The sequence below is a fragment of the Clavelina lepadiformis genome, chromosome 3, assembly GCF_947623445.1.
Source record: "Clavelina lepadiformis chromosome 3, kaClaLepa1.1, whole genome shotgun sequence".
NCBI lineage: Eukaryota > Metazoa > Chordata > Ascidiacea > Aplousobranchia > Clavelinidae > Clavelina > Clavelina lepadiformis.
Genome location: NC_135242.1, coordinates 4,809,612 through 4,829,653, shown reverse-complemented (window position 1 = coordinate 4,829,653; position 20,042 = coordinate 4,809,612). Strand labels below are relative to the sequence as shown.

At 40.0% G+C, this 20,042-nt stretch overlaps 1 protein-coding gene across 11 annotated transcripts in view; it reads left to right on the top strand.

Moving 5' to 3' along the window:
• LOC143448417 (uncharacterized) overlaps positions 1–19,011 on the top strand; it is a 41,634-nt gene extending 22,623 nt beyond the window's left edge. For 7 of the 11 annotated variants that reach the window (XM_076948160.1, XM_076948158.1, XM_076948157.1 and 4 more), the window contains 11 exons: positions 281–319; positions 534–609; positions 15,928–16,137; positions 16,228–16,356; positions 16,500–16,624; positions 16,800–16,917; positions 17,032–17,083; positions 17,164–17,249; positions 17,347–17,714; positions 17,833–17,958; positions 18,140–19,011. In XM_076948160.1, coding sequence (XP_076804275.1) covers positions 281–319; positions 534–609; positions 15,928–16,137; positions 16,228–16,356; positions 16,500–16,624; positions 16,800–16,917; positions 17,032–17,083; positions 17,164–17,249; positions 17,347–17,714; positions 17,833–17,958; positions 18,140–18,277 — 1,467 coding nt within the window. In that variant the 3' untranslated portion in view covers positions 18,278–19,011. Of the gene's footprint in view, positions 1–280; positions 320–533; positions 610–644; positions 15,348–15,927; positions 16,138–16,227; positions 16,357–16,499; positions 16,625–16,799; positions 16,918–17,031; positions 17,084–17,163; positions 17,250–17,346; positions 17,715–17,832; positions 17,959–18,139 lie in introns of those variants that run through there. The other 4 variants (XM_076948154.1, XM_076948155.1, XM_076948159.1 and 1 more) reach the window with 4 other exon arrangements.
• The last annotated feature ends 1,031 nt before the right edge of the window (positions 19,012–20,042 follow it).

Sequence of the window (20,042 nt, the reverse complement as noted above, 5' to 3'; positions counted from 1 at the left end):
AGTAGGAGACTACTCTGCTCGGCGTAGCTTCTATTCAAGTGAATCTGATAGATTTCTTGGATGGTTCATAATACTGTCCATTTACTTGATAATTTATCATTGAGTTGCTGTATTTTTTTAAGTTTAAATCAGCTAACGTGATTTACACTTCACATTAATGCAATAACTTGCACGTTGAAGTAGTATATTGCCTGTGTAAGCATGTGACCTGAAATTTGACTGCTGTTCTTGCTTACCGCACATCTTAACTAATTTTGCTTAAATTATTTCAATCTTCAAGGCTTCGGATTCAGAAAATGAAGAAAACTACTTACGGCAGGTACCTTCAGAAGTTTCTATAATTACTTTAAATTCTGGCAGTTTCTTGGACTTGGCTGGCAGTAGCTGTAATGCCGAGTTACGGTAGTGTTTCAAGCCGCACTTGCATAGTTAGCATTGTCATTGCATAGCATCTTGATAACAATGCATGTCCTGCTGGCAAGTTTTCAAGTGAAAACTTTGCATAGTTGTTCACTCTTTACATATCTTGTCAGGCTGGAGAAGCGGGAAGTTTGGAACAAGAAGCAGTAGAAGCGAGAAGAAGATATTATCTTGTGGATCCAGATTCAGGTGACTCTCCAATTTTTCCATTCACTTTCAGTTGCATGGAAGCAATTAGGACTTGATACTAGCGTAGTTGACGTCTAATGTACTCAACTTCCACCTTTACATAAAAGTAACGATTTGCAGCTTCAAGTTTATTAACACCTAATGTTTGGTCCCAAAACCTTTTTGGTTTCAACAAGCGATAGGCACCTTAGTTATAAGATTTCAAGACTTTTTAATATTTATATATATATGCTTTAACAAAAATGGATCGTCTTAAAAGTCATATATTGTGAGGGACAAGTTTCCCTGTTGTTGACTTAAACAAGTTCTATTTTGCTATAGAATGGTTTCAATGATACAAAGCTGTTGATTGTCTATGGTCATAACTTGTAATTAAAACCAAGTTCTCTCTTTCACGCTGCTCTTGTTGGATTTTGTTACCTTGCTGCAAACAGTCCACTTTCATGGTAAAGCAGAGAGCTCTCCGGAGGAAATAGCCAGAGATATGGTTGATGTGTTGGAAAAGTTGCAGCAGGTCCGGGGAATCCTTGAGCCACTTCCAGATGTGGAGCAAATCTACAAAGTTCCCCAAAACAGCCAAGATCCTCTCTTCGATGCTAGTGTTGGTGTTAAAGAAACCAAGAAGGTTGTCCAGGAAGTAAAGGATCGCTTGGAAGAGGTTAAAGAAATCCTGGAAGTATCTGCTGAAGATGAAAATGATGCCAAAGATAGCTCATCAAGGTTAGCCAATGTCCATCCTGTCAGTGAAGGAAAAGCACAAAAGATCCACTCCAACAACTCAATTAAGAATGCTGAAGAATTAGACCATTATTCAGATATCTTTGAAAGGAACGTAGAAATGACATTATCTGGAGTCTCCGCACGTAGCGGGAATCAGACCACACAAGATGTACATGAAAAAAGCCGATCTAAAAAAGATGACGTTGCCCAAATCACCAAAGATCTTGGAGCACTCTCCGCGGAAATCGATCAGGCAATGCACAATCGAGATGAGTTATCAACTGAGTTTGAAATAAATGTAGAAGCAGTAAAATCCGAAACTCTGGCTGATTTTACACCTACTTCACCTACTTCACCTGGAGTTCCCTTTATCGAAGAAAAGGATATTCTAAAGCAAGCCTACCATTCTTCTGATGTTAATCCTGGCATTAGCATCGAAGATTCTTCCCAACAGGACTTGGTTGAGTTTCTATCATCCAATCTAGACGCTTCGTGTCTTCTGGATCAAACTGCAGATGCTAATATTGCGCACACAAAGAAAGCATGCAAAGAAGATCTTATTGAATCAAAGGTTGTAGATCACGTTGACGAAGCAATAAAGGAAATTGCTGCAGATTCAGAGCTTGCAAAACTGCTGGCTGATGATCTAGATTTAATTTCTAAAAAAGATAGAAATGGCAAACTTAGAGAGAATGAAAATATAATGCAAGTGGATGAGGTTATAGAGATGAAGCGTAGAGTCATTTCTGAATCATCGTTCGAAACCCCAATTGTCTCTTGTTCCAGTAGGTCCCGAAGTGTTTCAACAGATCAGCTGAAATCGGTTCGATTTCATGAGAACGTTACAGTTATTGATGATGCCAGCACACAGGCCATCCATGCTATTGGTAAGGAAGGCAGATTGTTCTCTCCTCCTGATAACGATTTCCACAGCGATGAAAGTGAGTCCGAAACCACTTCTACCTCTTTTTCCCCTCAAAGCTCTGACCTTGAAGACTCTGATTTTCCAGAAGAGCAACCTCAGGAAAAGCCACAATCTTTGAAACAAAGGATTAAAGCTTATGAAGCGGCCACGACAGAACTCCACAATGAGGTTGAAAATTTCCGTCGTCTCACTTCTCCGCAAAGTCCGGATGTTAATCCACCTCAAGAAGTTAAATTTCAATCCTCTGGAGCTACTTCCAGTCCTAAAAGGGATCCAGGAAAATTGCCAATTTCTGAACTGTTCAGTTGCAAACATTCGTCTCATCAGATGGAGGAGAAACAACAAACTCACATAGAATCAAAGAGTCTTTGTGATGAGGAGGAGCAAGAAGTAGAAACCAAGGAGCCTTCACCAGTGGTCGTAGAAGAGACATACAGCGTTCGTGAACTCTTGAAGAAGTGGAATCAAGGTCCATCCTCCGGTCAACTTCCGGTTGCACCTCATACCGGTTTCTCACCGAAGAAAAAGAGAAACGTTAGCCAGCAGGACATGCCTGAGCAAGAAAAGATTCTTGAAATGAAGCGAAATAACTTGGCTAATGAATGTTCCAATTTAGAATCAACAACCACGAAACGGACAGTGGAAGAGCCAAAAGAAGCTAACCATTCTGTCCAAATAATGCAAGATAAACGGAAGCCTGATTTTGTTGCATCAACAGCTGCTCCACTTACACAGATGGCAGCAGGATCAAAAGATGAGGGACATGAATCTGCAATTTTAAAAACTGGTTCAAATTTATACAAAGATGAATCAAGCATCTCGCAATATTTCCCGCTACATCATCTCCTTGATGAGAGCAGTATCGAGACAAAACAGGAAGCGAATGCTGGGCCCCTTGTGAAGGAAACAGAGCATACTGGTAGAGAAGAAACATTATCAGTAAAAAAGGTACCAGACTGTGCAAATAGGCAAGGCTTAACCAATGAGGAAATTGATTTTGCAAATAAGGTGAGTCTTACAGAGTCCCATTCAGATGAAAACAGTGAACGTTCCTTAAGCCAAACTATGAACTTGAAAGGTAATAATATCTGCAAAACTGGTGACATGTTGCAGTTTGAAGTGCATGATGCAAACTTCGTAGATGTTAAAAAAGAAGGAACTCTCTTGACAAACCAAGATTTTGATGTGAAAGCCGATGAAGAAGGGATCACTGCTCAAGAGGATAAACCATCACTTGTTGGGCCATCGATTCCGCAAGAAACCCTCACTATTGTAGAATCTGTTGAGGAAGTCGAAAAGTTTTCCAAAACTTTAGAAAGTGACTTGTTGTTGAGAGAGGAAGCAACGCCCTTAGATGTTCAGAACCAGTTATTTTATGTGAAAAGTGAAAATATGCAAGCTTCTCCCATTACAAACAAAGAAGACACTGAAGATATGTCTCACAAAAACTCAAACTGTGATTTAGAATGTACACATGAGCAGACTTACATTGCCTCAAATTTAGACGAAGGTAAACTGCTGTTACTTACATCAAGTGAAACAACTGTTACTTCTGTTGCTGTTGTTAACTTGCAGAATCAAGATATGTCTGTTAGTCACCATGAAATAAGTTCGTCACCATCCAAATATATGGAAGAAAAAGATAGCAATTTAAGTAAAGCTGCTTCGCTTGGTGATGATGAAATTTCTAAATCTTATGTTACTTCTTCCACAGAACTCTTGGAAATGGATTCACCAATTACAGATTGTATTAGCCCGCAAGAGCTGGATGAAGTCATGTCAGATGACATCAAAGCTGAAAAACTAATCTACGCAAGTCATGTTGGTAAAGCCTTGGTCGGAGACAGCTTTTATGTCGATCGTCCTACTATGGAATCTATTAGAGATTCTGTTAAAGCCGAAAGTTTTTCGCTTGCTGGAAATATGAATGTTGATAAGAATGAAAGCGAGAAACCGGTGAAAACAGAGCTTGTTTGTGATTCAGAAAATGAAACTAAAACGAATGCACTGACAGAGGAAATAAATTGCAGCCCAGGCACAACTGTTGTTTTGGTGAAGACCAATGTAACCAGTTACACAGATGTCGTAGAATCACAAGAACTCGACGATTTTGAAACGTTTGAACAACGTTTCTGCATGGACACTTCAGCAAAAGACACTGTTGTCAAAAGCTGTGCGTTTTTAAAAAAAGAGTCTACAGAGGGTAACAGTGACAATAAATGCGATGTTCTACCTATCAATAATGTATTGGGACAAGAAGAAAGTAAAAATTCTGAAAAACATGAAGAGAATATATCATCTATCAACACCCATGTGGCCATTTCTGTATCAGAGACGGAATTGCAAGATGTTTTTAATGATCCGATAAGCAACCAAACGAAAATAAATGATGAACGTGACAGTCTCAGCTCAACAGATCTTATGGATAGCAGACCGAGAAATTTGAGTGGCGTCAGTGAGCTCTCTAAACCAACTACCACTTGTGCAGCTTTCACTGACTTCAATATACAAGATGAGTCTGTGAAATCCAACAATTTGCAAACCGAGACAAGGTCAAAACACCTTCGGATGACAAACAGTGATTCTCCTATCGACGCAGAAAGTTCTTTAATTACTGAAAATAAAATGGACGTTAATAAAACAGAAACACTGAGATCAGTAACAACAGAAATTGTTAGTGATTCTGAAAAGATAACTGAAGCAACTACTCTGACAAAAGAAACATATGACTGCCCAGTTAACACTGTTGTTTCAGTAAAAACCAATGCACCTAGTTACTCAGATGGCATAGAACCCCAGCAACTCCATGATTTTGAAAGGCTTGAACAGCGTTTCTGTATGGACTATTCTGCAAATGGTACTGAGGCCAGTTTGTTACCTACAGTTGTTGTGAAAAGCCCTACTCATGTGGAAAAAGATTTTCCAGAGCATTGCAGAGATGATAACAGTCATGTTACACATGCTGATGATGTATTGGAACAAACTATTACCTCAACCATTCCAGAAGAAAACAAGGTCGTATATAAACATGAAGATGTTGACAAAGGATTGGAATCTGAGGATAGAACACTGCATGAAAATCAGGATTTGCCTTCTGCGCAAGGTGAAGTGTTGAATGAAGAGAATGAAGCAGTAATTGAAATTGAAGTTGACAAACATGACATTTTTAAAAAAGATGAAGAAGAGGAATCATCCATTAACTCCTGTGTGGTCCTCTCTGCATCACAGTTTGATGTGCGGAAAATTTTTGCTGATCCAATAAGTGATGACACGGAAATGACTGAAAAACATGATCGTCTCAGTGTCCTGGATGTTGCAGATAGCAGACCAAAAGTCTTGAGTGACATTACTGAGCTCTCTCAACCAACTGCAACTTGTGCAACTTCTATGGTTGTCACTAGACTAGACGAGTCCCCAAAATCCGATGTTTTGGGGAGTGAAAAAGGGTCAAAACTCTCAATGATACCAAGCAGGGATTCTCTTCTTGAAGCAGAATGTTCTTCATTTACTGAAAATAAAATAAACATTAACAAAACAGAAACACAAACATCGGTAAAAGATGAGATTTTTTATGATTCTGAAAATGACTCTAAAGCAAATGAACCTACTGAAGAAACGAATGACAGCCCAGTCATGGCTATTGCTTCAGTAAAGACAGATGCACCCAGCTACACAGATGTCATAAAAAGACAAGAACTCAATGATTTTGAAACTCTTGAACAAAGAATCTGTATAAACTCTTCTGCAAATGCTACTGGGGTCAGTTTGATATCTACAGTTGTAGTGAAAAGCCCTACTTTTGCAGAGGAAGGTTCTACAGAAAGTTACAGCGACAACAAATATGATACCACACACGGTGATGGTGTATTGAAACAAGTTAGTAACTCATTTGTCTTTGAAGAGAATGATGTCACTGACAAACTGGAGTATTCTGACAAAGAATTGGTGCCTGAAGAGGGAAAACTGCAGAAAAACCGAGACGAAGTGTTATGTAAAGAAAAAGATGCATTACTTGAAGTTGGAGCGGAGGAAGATGATATTCTTGAAGAATATAAGGAGGAGAGATCATCCGTTAATTATCATGTGTCCATCTCTGCATCACAGACTGATGAGCAAGATTTTTTCGATGATCTGGTAAGCGATGAAACGAAAATGAGTGAAGAACATGACAGTTTCAGTGCCATGGATCATACGAATAGCAGACCAAGATTCTTGAGTGACATTAGTGAGCTCTCTGAACCAACTACAACTTGTGCAAGGTCTATAGTCTTTACTACCCTAGACGAGTCCCCAAAATCTGATATTCTGAAAGATGAAATTGGATCAGAACTCTCAACAACACCAAGCAGTGATATTGGTATTGAAGCAGAAATATCTCTGGGACTCACTGAAACTAAGGACATCAATAAAACAGAAACACCGGTAAAAGAAGAGATCGTTTGTGATTCAAAAAATGAAACTAAAACAAAGGCTCTGACAAAAGGAACAAATGTCATGGTCACGAATATTGTTTCAGTAAAAACAGATGCAACTAGTAACACAAATGTCTTGGAAACACATGAAGTTGATGATTTTGAAGCGCTTGAACAACGTTTCTGTATAGGCTATTCTGCGAAAGCTACTGAGGCCAGTTTGATACCTACAGTTGTTGTCAAAAGCCCTTCTTTGGCGGAAGAAGATTCTACAAAATGTTATAGCGATGATCTACCCGTTGCTGATGTATTTGCACAAGTCATTACTTCACCCATCTTTGAAGAAAATGATGTCACAGAGAACCTGAAGTCTGTTGATGAAGAATTGGCACTTGAAGAAGAAAAATTGCAAGAAAAGCTGAGCTCGCCTTCTTTGCAAGGTGAAGTGTTGGGTGAGGAAAAAGATGCATTATTTAAAATAGGTGCTGAAGAAAGTACATTTTCTGAAGAAGTTCAGGAAGAGAAATCATTCATCAACACACATGTGGCCATTTCTGCATCACATACTGATCTGGGAGATTTCTTCAATGATCCAACAAGCGATAAAACGAAAATGAATGCAGAATGTGACAGTTCCAGTGCCCTGGATGTCATAGATGGCAGGTCAAGAGCGTTGAGTGATATTAGTGAGCTCTCTGAACTAACTAGAACTAGTGCAACATCCACGGTCTCCACCACTCAAGACGAGACCTCTGAATCTGATACTTTGGAAAGTGAGAAAAGGTCAGAACTTTCAAAGACACCATGCAGTGATTCCCCTGTGGAAGCAGAAAGTTTTTCCTGGACTGAAAATATGAAGATCAATAAGACAGAGACAGAGAAGCCGGTAAAAGAAAATATTGTCTCTGATTCAGAAAACGAAATTAAAACAATTGCACTGACAGAAGAAACAAATGAGCCCAGTCAGTCTATTGTCTCAGTGAAGACGGATGTTCCCAGTTACACAGATGTCCTGGAAACACAAGAACTCCATGATTTTGAAACTCTTGAACAACGTTTCTGTATGGACTTTTCTGCAAATGGTAGCGGAGCCAGTTTGATACCTACAGTTGTGGTGAAAAGCCCAACATGTGCAGAGGAAGATTCTGCAGAGCGTTACAGTGACAATAACTATGATGTCACACACATTGATGATATATTGGATCAAGTTATTACCTCACCCATCCTTAAAGAGAATGATGTCACAGAGAAACTGGAGTATGTTGATAAAAAAGGAAAACTGTTTGAAAACCCTAATTCCCGTTCTGTGCAAGGTAAAGTGTTGTGTGAAGAAAAGGATGCATTATCTGAAGATGGATCTGAGGAAGATGAGATTCTTGAAGAAGACAAGGAGGAGAGATCATCCGTTAATTTTCATGTGTCCATCTCTGCATCACAGATTGATGTGCGAAACTTCTTCGATAATCCGATAAGCAATGAAACGAAAATGAGTGAAGAATATGACAGTGTTAGTGCCCTGGATGTTGTAGATAGCAGACCGAGAGCTTTGAGTGACATTAGTGAGCTCTCTGAACCAACTGCAACTTGTGCAACTTCTATGGTCATCACTACAAGAGATGAGTATCCAAAATCCGATATTATGGGGAGTGAAAACGGGATACAAGTTTCAACGACACCACAGTCGCTTGATGAGACTAAAGACATAATGTTTTTACCAGATGATGCCGCAGCAAAAGAAGCAACAGTTAAGTCTGATGAAGCTAACTATATGTACCCGCATGTAACAAACATGGTGTGTATAAACGAACAAACTGGAAAACGAGTTAATGAAACAGTATACGAGGCAGAAACAAACGAAAAAATTGTAGAAACGTTGTGTTCAGTCGTCGTAGATGTAGATGGTGGGGAAGAACAATCTGATAGCATAATTTTGCTTGGTGACCAGTTAACTTTTGATGAATGCTATCAGAAACCTCATGTTATACCTAATGAAACCGAGTCAAATCAACAACCGAAAGACTCTGTCCAAATCTTAAGCGAAGCAAATTGTTCAAATACAGTAGCTCACACACCGGACACCCCACCAAAAGCTGAACAAATTTCATTGGTTTCCCCATCATCATGTAGTGATGAGTGGCGGCATACAATCGACTCGCTGCCAAATTCTAAAGTGGTTGATAAGAAGTTTGTTGAAGAGGACAGTGCTTCCACGACCTTGGGTCTAGTACAGGAAAATGGTGCTATAAGTAAACATGAAGTTCAGGAGTATGAGAAATCTGAGAGTGAACCCACCGATTTTGATACGAGCGAAAACACATTTGCAGTCCCTGATTCTTATCAGATGGTGACAATGTCATCCCCAAAGCTGGTTAAACCTCGAAAACAGCTTGCAAACATCACTCAAACGTGGATCTCCCAAGAAAGTGACATCACTGTTGGCAGAAGCTCTGATGAGGAAAGTGAAATTCATAGACTAGATAACATTGATGAAGTTCTGTCAGATGCTGAGAATAAACAGGAAACATCGCCTGAAGAGCAAGTGACACAGTTTGAAACTGATTCTGAAGTCACAGACAAATCTTTTAAACTTGAAGACCATTCTAGTATTCCTCCAGATGCGAGTAAACCGAATAAACATGATTTTGTGTCGACGACCGATGATGTGAACGATGTTGCTGAAGTTCAAATCGGTCAAATACGAACTACCTCAGGTGTGACTGTGACGTCTGACGCCACTGATGGTGAGAAAAACAGAAGGATTGTCGGTGAAGGCATCACAATGTTGGAAAGAAATCGTTTGAGTTTTGATTCTGTAACACAAGACACGGATAGACGACTCTCTCTATTATCATGCACTTCAAGCACCTGTTCCGTACACTCCTCTGATGCTCCTGACATTGAACCAACCTTGGGAGGGATTATCCCTTACCAGACCAAAGAGGAGGTTACGTACAAACCGAGAAATGATCAAGACGGATTGAGTAAAATGGGAAAAAATTCAGTTTCTCTTGATGATGACTTTGCATATTCATCCTTGGACGTCATTGAAAATGTTTCTAAGGGCCTAGATAAAGAGAATGAAGACAAAGTTTCTGTGCAGAAAGCTACACAGATTGTCAATGAAGTTGTGCAGTCTGCTAGTGTCAGGGCCACTGTAAGTGATGCCCCACAAGAAGCTGAAAAAAAGGATAACCTTGGAGAAACAGATCATGACCTCTCAAAAGGGATTATGGGTTCTTTAGATGCCACTGTTATCAGAGATAATGAAAAGCAGGGTATCAGAGATGACGTTAAACTGGAAGAAACCATTCACAGCATGAGTTCACAAATTTCTGCAGCGGCGTTACACTCGGCTCTATCCGCTGAAGCGAGCCCAATCGATCAATCAGACATCTTTAAAGATTCAGATTTAAAAGCTAACAAATTGAAACCAGTGTCTGAAAATGTTGAAGATGTATCTCCATCTCGTCCTGATAGCATCTTTAAGACTATAGAAGCAAATGTCGAAGAATGCATCGTTCAAACCACAACTACTAGTGAAGCAGCATTGTTTGGGCAAGGGTGGTCAACGATTGGCAATGTTACCACCACAACCACCACGGATGGAGTTTCTGATTCTCCCAAAAATGATAAAGCCCCCTTCACGCCTGAGAAAAAGTCTGAACTGATAAGCGCTACAATGGAAAAAAATTTAAATATTGATACTGAGCCGTTGCCAGAAAGAAGTGCTTGCCATAGTCTGTCAGACTGGCTAAATGAGGATTATACAAAGCAACCTGCTAAAAAAGATACCGCGTTCAAAACAATCGCAGCACAAAAAGAAAGCTGTGTAACTGTAACTGATCAGCCTTATGAGTTGCATGGTGTAGAACACGTTACCGCTGAATGTGATGAAAACTATCCCAACTTACAAAGATACGAAAATCCTCAAACAATTGCACCTTCAAGATTTATCCAAAAAGACGATGAAGATTGCCACCAATCTCCAGCTTTTTTCACTGATCTGGAATCAACTATAGAATTAGATGGTGCTGAAAACGACAAGCGGAGAGATAAGCAGATGTCTTCCAAAATGGAAGAAAAGGTTTTGACTCTTTCGACTGATCAGAAGCAAAAAGCTTTTCAAGCATCTTACATGTCACATCCGCTGCAGTTACTGCAAGAAGAAGAAGATAAAAATGATAGTACTGTTGATGTCTCAGAAAGTGAGAGTCAGGAAAATTTGCACAGTCATTATTCATTCATTGACCAAAAAGAGCTTAACTTGCTTTATGCTACTGAAAGTGATGAAGATGACGAAGAGGATGATGAATTGATGAGCCCCATTGATGTTAGAGCAGGAGAATTAGAAATGGATGTTGGAATTGCACAAGGCACCCTAGCCCAAGAATTAGCTGATGCTATGGGTTCGGCACAGGAAGTTGATTATCTTCATGGTCAATATTTCACCACCTTCCAAGAACAAGAGCACGAAGTAGACTGCGTTGAAGATAAGTCTTCTATTATTGCTTTCAGGCAAAGCTCGGATAATATTATGGTCGTTTCACCGGCTAGTAATAATTCGCTCTGCATCTCTGATGTCGCATATGAGGCAGAAACAACCCCGCACTTAGAAGAAACTCCTACCCGAGATGAATTTGCAAGGAATGAAAATGAAAGTGATTCTTTGTCACAGGTTTGGCAGAATGCTGTTGCAGCTTCACACAGCTCTTCCACCGATAGACTGCAAGAAGAGACACTGGCGAGCATTAAAGAGAGTGCTGCAAGCGAAATACAAGGTGACTTAACCGATTCACCTGAAGTTCCTGCCCAAGCTGATGATCTATTTGAGGAAAAGCAAAGTGGGTCATCCTTGGATGTTAACCAAGAATACCATCATTGGGAAACACATGTAAGTGATGTAAGTGGTGATCAGCACACCAATGTGACTGAATGTTCAGTTATACAAGGAGAAGATCTCCCACACGAACCATGTCCAGTGGATGATGCATCAGTAGACCAGGCATCTGGTGGAGAAAATTTAATGAACACGCAAGATGAGATAACTGCAATGTATTCTAAGTCATTTGCTCTATACGAAACTACTACCTGCAACACATCCACATCAGATATCAGTGCATCACATAATGAGGTGGAGGAGCAAACCATCCCACAAGTTGATAAGGTCAAAGAAGGTAATTTCAAAGAGTCCATATCAGTTAAATCCCCAATGATACCAGGTGATTCTTCGAACGAGGAATATTTATCTGAGGACAGCGAGAGGGATTCAGATGAAGATCATGAAAATTTTTGTTCTCCGTATTTGCTTGGTATTGGGAGAATCGTGGTTTCTGATTCAACAGAACCATTGGTCAGCAGTGACACTAATGTAAAAGTTAGCTATGCTTCTAATGCTCATACAACTAGCGGCTTCTGCGCTGATTCAACTGGATCACTTGTAGTCGATAATACACCTACAAAAGATGATTTTTTGGACACAGTGCAGAAAAATGTGCTTATCCACTTTGATCAAAAGTCTTCCAACCTGCAGTCATCTTGCCCAGCATCCTCCAATGACTTTCTTTCATCTTTTGCTGAAGAGCGAGTAATGACTTTTCATGAAGATTCATTTGCTACTCCATTGGAAGACACTGGAACACAAAATAATCCACCTATTTCCGAAAGCAACGCAAGGGATGTATTTTTGTCTAGCCGGAATGGATTAGCAGTGTCTGAACAACAAACAACAACTCAGTCAATGTCTGTAATGGAATATGTCGTTAGATGTCAAAAGCGAGTTGACCCAGATGTTCTGTCGGACTCAGAAGTCATTTTAAACCATGGCGAGTTAAGTTCCTTCAATAACTCCAATACTCAAAAACTAGCAAGGTTCACTGATAACAATCTAGATGTGGAAGAAAGCATCCAGCGACCAAATTCACCTATTCCTCCACATTTACATGAATCCGATGAAGAACTTAAACTCCCATGTTCTTTTAGCCCCGGTTTCCAGCCGAAGCCGAAGGAAAATGGGAAAGCAGAGTCAGAACAAGCATGTGTCAGTGGACAAATTCTAACTCAGGAAAGTTATGAAAGCCTTCACACTCCCTGGACTGGTGATTCGGTAGGCGACACGTCAGCAGGAGATGAGTTCTCCTTCCATCGATTTCCTCCTCGGCAAGACGTGCCCCTGTCAGTGGACTCGGCAGCTACCAGTTTTCAGTTCTCCACATCAGAAGTCTTTACCTCGGAGGATTTTTATGCTTCAACACGACTTAGCTCAATTCAGGATGAAGGCAAAATATTAGATGGGTGTCAAGTTAATGAACAGATTCATTTGAGTCAAATAAGTGGTGAAACCGAATCTACAAGCACTGATGCGAAAACTGTTAAATCCAACAACCAGGATGAAATAGCTAGTCCGGTTTCTGATTCTCATATTGTATTGGAAACTGAATTGCCCAAATCTCCTCTAGAGGGTTATATGTCTTTTGTCTCTCCGTCTGCCAAAGTCGGTGATGCTGAGGTTGCTTTCATACCAAAAGCGAATTATCACGAATGGAGCAAAAATGCATCCAATACAGCAAAAACGTTGTCTTTTGAGGTAGAATTTAATGCTGGTAGTGACGTTATGCAGGCAGAAGAAACTGAAAGCTCTGCTGCTGTCACTACATCTCACCAAACTGAGGGATCATTTTCCGACAAATTTTTCAAGTTTGTTGAAACAATAGAAAGTAGTCGCACAACAAGCGAAACTACAAGTCATGTCGAGAAATCGGAGTGCTATATGGAAGTGATGGACAGCAACACTGCTCGTGCACAAGCTGCAAGGTTTGAAGAGTTGTCCTACATGTCCATGGCTTACGAACAAGCAACACAGGAAGCATATTTCAGACAACGAAAGGATGAGTTAAGCTCTACTGAGTCAGGAAAAGATTTTATTGAAGCCACGAAAAGTGAACCAATCTTTTCAGATGATCCTGAAAGTTCAGAGTGTGTTGAGACGGAGAATCTGGATGCGTCAAACCTTGCATTTTTAGAGACTATTCTATCATGTGAGGATCAAGGGAAGGCTCATGAACTGAATGAAAATGCTAAAGCAATCATCGATGATGCACCGTTAGAAAGCACTAGTGCACCTATGAAAGAAAGCGTTCGCGATGGACCAGCGATTCACAGTGTGACTAAGACTAGCAAAATCCCAGTGTCAAAAGTCGATTCTATCATAAAGAAGAGGAGTCGATTAGTGAAGGGTGAAACAAAATCAAAGTCAATGGAAACCACATATTCGAAGAGTTTGCCAACGCGAGGTAAGCAGAAATCCTTAAGCAGGAGCTTGACAACTCATGGGCAGACCATACAGTCAAAACAGATCAAAGCATCATCCTCATCAAAATTACCAGTGAGACGATTAAGTGAACATACGTCGAAAGTTAAAGTTAAAATTCCTCCAAGAAAACATTCAAAAGGAAAAGCCCAAGGTGCTGCCGGAAGTCCCAATTCTTCATCTTCAACTTTCTCTCGTTCTTCTTCTGGAGGATCTTTGAAATCAATGAAATCACAAAAGAGTGGTACAACCTCACCAGTTCAGGAGAGCATCTTTAGATTGGAAGTCTTCACTAATCCTCCTCCGAAAAGTGATAAATACATTGCACTAAAGGAAGGAGTTTTCACTTACAAAACATCCCCTGCGGAAGAAAAAGAAAAACGAGAGCGATCTAGAACTGAAACGTCTATTGGAGAAACAGCAGATGCTTTAACACCTGAGAGATCCTCGGGAATACCAAAGCTGTCAAAAGGCAATCATCAACATCATAGGTCACATAGCAGCAGTGCTGAACACTCTCCAAATGGTAACAGACTATCAAGTGAAAATCCTTTTTTAGAGGATGGCTCGGGGCTCCTTAGATCATCTCCAGAGACCTCGAGCACCTCAAATCTCGTTAAACCGAGCCGATATCAGTTATCATCGGGAATTCCTATACGGAAAAGAACATCAGAGATGGCTAGTTTCACAAATGATTCTCTTGATAAGAAAAGTGTCTTTGCAGAGGCAAAAGATGAAGCAACCATAATTCCCGATTCCCTTGATAAAGACCTTATATATGTCGAAACTGCATCTTTTGAAATTCCTCCTGACAGCTTAACAGGATATCAAGACAGCTTAAACGAAGCGGGCGAAAATGATATCAGTTCTGCTCTTTCATCCGATTCTCTGGATTACAGCTGTGCTTCAGTAATAAGGGAGATAGAAGTGGAAGCAGAACGACTTTCTATTACTCCGGACTCTATAGATTCTAATCCAGCTGAAGCTGAATTTATTCTTCAGCGTTCATCATCTGATTCACTTGAGGGGTTTGCTGCTGCATCTCGCATTGCTCATGGAAGTCTCATAGATTTTGACTCCCTTGAGGAATTTCCTCAGCATCTTTACGCAAAATCATCTAATTCTAACGATTCCTTAAATGATGGAAAAAGTGTCATTTTTCATACGGAACCCCAGGCATATTTTCCTGACAGCACTGGCTTTCAAAATCTTCAGACTGTTGAGTCTTTGCAATACCAGTCAACGATTCTGCAGTATACTTCCAATATATCACCTAATGTCAGCAACCCGAAACAACGGGTGTTACCTGCTAAAGTCGTGATGAAGATAGCCAACATTGATCCTTCCGTATCTTTGGAACCTCGCTGTTCCACCAGTTCGTATATCAGCGTTACGTCGTTGTCTTTGCCTGCTTTCGGTCATCGTAGCTCATTCAATGTACGACATGCTTTGTTGAATGTTGTTGCCATAACCGTTGTTGTTGAAAGTATGCTTTGTGTTGTTGGTATTGTCGGTTGTTGATGTTGTATCATGTGTCTGTCCGTCATGTAGTGCTCTGTTTGACAAGACACAGAACATCCTGGAAAAAATCATCTCATGATGTAATTTGACGTCTTTTCATGGTATTGCCTTTGCCGAAAATGTCCCTCACTTTTGTTGTGGTCTACTTTTTCAATTATTAGATGGTACATTGTAAAAGCCTTCTTGTGCGTGAGTGCAGCAGTTTTAGGGAATAAAGCTGTAGTTAATTTGTTTTGTGTTGAATATCATCTTGTGTTTGGCATAGTCTGTGGCTCCATTATCAAAATCATTGGTATTCGAAACCATATAAAACAACTGTAATTTCAAGAAACTGTAAATTTCTATGTAGGCAACGTTATGTCAGCGATTTGCGCGCTTTGTTGACATCAAAGCTCTATGAACAACTTTTAACCAATCAAATCTGTTCCTCGCAGTTACTACAACAGAAGGGAAGCCTCTGAACAAACAACATGAAGCTGTTGCATCCCAACTTGGCATCCAATGGCCACAGTTGGCTGTTGCTCTCGGACTCACCCCCGATGATGTGTGGAAAGTTCAGAAGCAGAACAGCGGACGTAGTCCTGGAGAACAAAGCAAAGCTATGATGAGGATGTGGATAAATGCAAGAGGAGATGAAGCAACAGGTAGATAAAGCATCGTTCGGATTTCTAGGGTGATTACTCCACTGGAAGGGAAAAAATTCTCCAGTGTAAAGACCTTGATAATGATTTTAGACTCGACTCTTGGAGACGCATTACGTGAAATAAACCGGAAGGATTTGGTAGCGTTGCTTGAAGATCCTGTGTTTCACTTTGAAGACAACATAGAACCATCAATACACATGGACAAACACGATGCTACTGGTAAGTTCAGTTAAATCTAGGCATTTCAAACATTCTACAATTATCCTACGCACTTCTCTCAAAGTATGTTTAAGTATGTAAGTAAGTATACAACTACAATGGTGTTGTATCTACAATTTGTAAATTCTTGTCCATTCTTACAGCTTTCGGTGCTCTTTCTCACGAGCTTGGTTCCCCATTTCCTACCCCCGGTCATGTCAGCTCACCCTATCCATTCCCACCCAAAGGGAAGCAGCAGAAACTGTCGACGTCAACTCCAGCTACCAAGGTATGCATCAAACGTCAGAATGCAAGAAATGCATTTTTCTTACCAATAGTTGCATTATGTCTGTACTAAACTTATTTAAATTTTAACTTGAAATATTTGCTCAATTTGGCACACAGTTACGTTTCTTTTGAACTATACAGCAGTGAACTTGACACGTGTTCTTTTTAAACCCTAGGCCTACAACGAATTGGCTCATGATGATGTTGATGGTTCGCTTTTGTCTGCTCCTAATACTGGGATAGAAGATGAAGACGATCTGGATAAACCCCATTTTATCTACGTTCATGAGGAAGGTGAGAGGTTATGTGGCTCTTTATAACTTATACGTAGTAATCATTGCGATAGCATATAAGCTCCTCGACAGTTGTTAGAGGATTCAATTAATTATGCATAAATAATTCTTTCAGATGAGGAAGAATCAAAGGATGACAAAGACGATGAAGCTGTTCATGTGAAAAGGTTAGCCCATTGGTTTTTTTATTGTGCATCCACAAATGACTTTCGGTTTCATCTTTGTGCAACTGACACTTTGTTTTTAGAGATGACGTGGAGGAAAAAGTACGATCCAGGTCTCATTCGTCCATTTCTTCCGCCTCATCATCTGACGTGGAGAAAACTAAAACAGGTTCGTAGAATTGGAAGTTAAGTTTGGTTTCGAACTGCAGCGTCAGTCTTGATAACAAAATTAACCATTTCAACACACATCACTCAACTTCTTTCAGATACAACTGCGGATGTGTTTGTTGAGGATTCAAGCCAAGTTTCGAATGTTGGAATGCAAGAAATCTCAGTGACAGAGAAGAAAAGTGACGCAAAAGCACGAAGACGCTCATCGTCCTCAGATGATGAAGAAAAAGAACCAGCTCTTGATGAAGATGCAATCACTGCATCTGATAGTGAGCGACATCAGCCTGACGATGAGAAGTCTCCTGCAGAAAATGTTGATGATGCTAACAGTGCAACTTCACCAGAGGAAGAAAGTAAGACTGCTAAAGGTCAAGAGAGTACGTCATCATCAGAAGATGAAAAGGAGGAGGAAGAAAGTTCTCCAGTGAACGTGAAGGAAGAAAAAGCTGCTTCAGAAAATGAGGTTTGTGTAAAATCCCTGGATATCCGGCCCTATGACAACCGCAGTTTTCACTTCCATTGGTTTCTTACTTACTTCCAACAAAACTAGGGTTTTCCAAGTCGTTTGCTTTTGATTTCAGAACTCACCCGACGACACTGAACCCGCCAAACCAAACGTTGACGAAAAAAAATATGAATATAATGAACAAATCAATACAACCACCATTACACGCACCATTGTTATTGAAACCAATGAACCTAACGAGGTAAGTGGTAGATAGCTGATGTCGTTAGCTCTATAGGTTTATCATTGTACAAAGTATATTTTTTGGGGTACTGCTGTGCTGCAACAGGAGTAGTATTAATAAAACTTTCCTTGCATTCAAACTTTATCCTGGAATATTGTTTTATTCAGAATCCATCGAAATGTTTTGCAAATATTTTCAGGTTTCTTTGCCCGCACCCAAGGTTGAAGTTTCCCCGGAAGGGAACCACGTCATCGAAGTGTCACGCGAGGTCAAGCAGACTGTGGTCGGAAACGGCGTCACTGGTTCCTCGTCGGAATCGTCATCAGAGGGCGAATAGTTCATACTGATGACGTCACTTCCAATTTCAAAGTAGTTCCCTTGATCAGAACGAGCGAAGTGTGTCGAATTTAATCAGAAGTCTCATAATAATTTTACGTGTAATCAAAGTTACTTTCATCGATTGTCGGATCATTGTTTTAGACGTGCATTATAATTACAGTACTTTAGAATCGTTTGCGTTCTTATTATTCCCGTATATGTCACGCTAAATTTTTAATTTTCTTCACTGCCCGTGTAAGCAATCGCGTGATAGCCGGACAGCTCCTGTATTCGAGTTATATTTTTCCAGCATTTCTTTTTTGCTGACACCTATGGCATTTGACGCTTATCCAAACGTTTTCAGGTTATAGGCCTACATTTTACTGAAAGTTAAAAAAGTTAATACTTTTAAAGCAAGGCTTGGGTTTTTGCAGTTTGACTTCCGAAACCCATGGCTTTAATTTTTACTGTTAAATTATAACCCATTTTAGTAACTGTCTGTAAGTGTATATTGGTATTAATGTTAAACACTTGTCGTAGTATTGTTCATCTTACCGGTCTTCGCCAAAACATACGCGCCAAAGTAATTGCAGTGCAAACACAAAGATTACTCTGTGTAGCTCAGTAGATGACCAGTTCCCGTAGATTTTAGTCGTTATATTCCAAGCTAACGAAATGCTATTACATTCTGCTTGTAGTTCGTGCTAAATGCATGGTTTAATTTGCGCGCAAAAATACAACAGTTTCAATCTATGAATACTTTTGGCGATAGCTTGTAAGAAGATTAAGAATAAATACTGAAAATAAATCATGACAGGTCTATACAGTAGGGAAAGACTGGGTAAAGCGGACCATCTAACGCTTAAACCATTACACTTCACTCATTTAAGCAAAGCAAGTGTTTTTTTTTGTTATAAAAGTGAACTATTTCACTAATTTTTGATGTTATTCTTTATTGATTGCTAACTTTTCTTGCATATTTTATTTCATTTAAAAACACCTCTAATAATCCACCTCACCCCGCATAGGTGGGGTAAAGCGGATCGCTGCAAGTTTTGAGCAAACGTATTATTATTTTCTGCGCAAATAATTAATTTGTTTACAGTTACCATTAGCTTCATAAGCTAAGTAGTTGTGAAAGTAAATACAGTTGCACGAGTTCGTCATCAATCTATCCCAGAAAGAAATTCTTTCGTTTTATCTGTTGTTCGCTCTTCCGAGCAAGTGCGACGTCGAGATGTTCACGCAGCCTTCAACATTATGTGGAGTCAGATGTAGCCTCCATTGTCGCGGTCCGACATAGATTTCTTTTCTGCTTCGCCGATATCTTCGTGTTCCGACATGGACTCGCTTTGTATTTCGCTGGACTTCGCCTGAATGAACAATTGACCTCCTGAATCCATTAATAAAGAATGTGGCAGAGCAAAGAAATTATAGGAAATAGACTATCATATGGCGATACATTGCAATCCTTTTCTCTAGATGGCTTGCAGCCTTTACATGCTGTTGTCGCTGAAGGACTAGAGCAGGCATGCACAACTCAAAACAGTACACGGGCCGTTTTAGCGAAAAAATATTTTTCGCGGGCCGCGTGCTAACGTTGTTGTAACTAACGTGTAGCCTACTTTATATAATGTGACCGATTAACCGTTGAATAAGAGATATCGTTGAGAAGATGGTTACTGTCATTAAGAGACGGTTGCCTCTCGCACTACAGTATCTAGTTGTTTTTAACGCTTAGCGGCGGTAAAGCATCGGATTCGTTGATTATGTAACTGTAACCG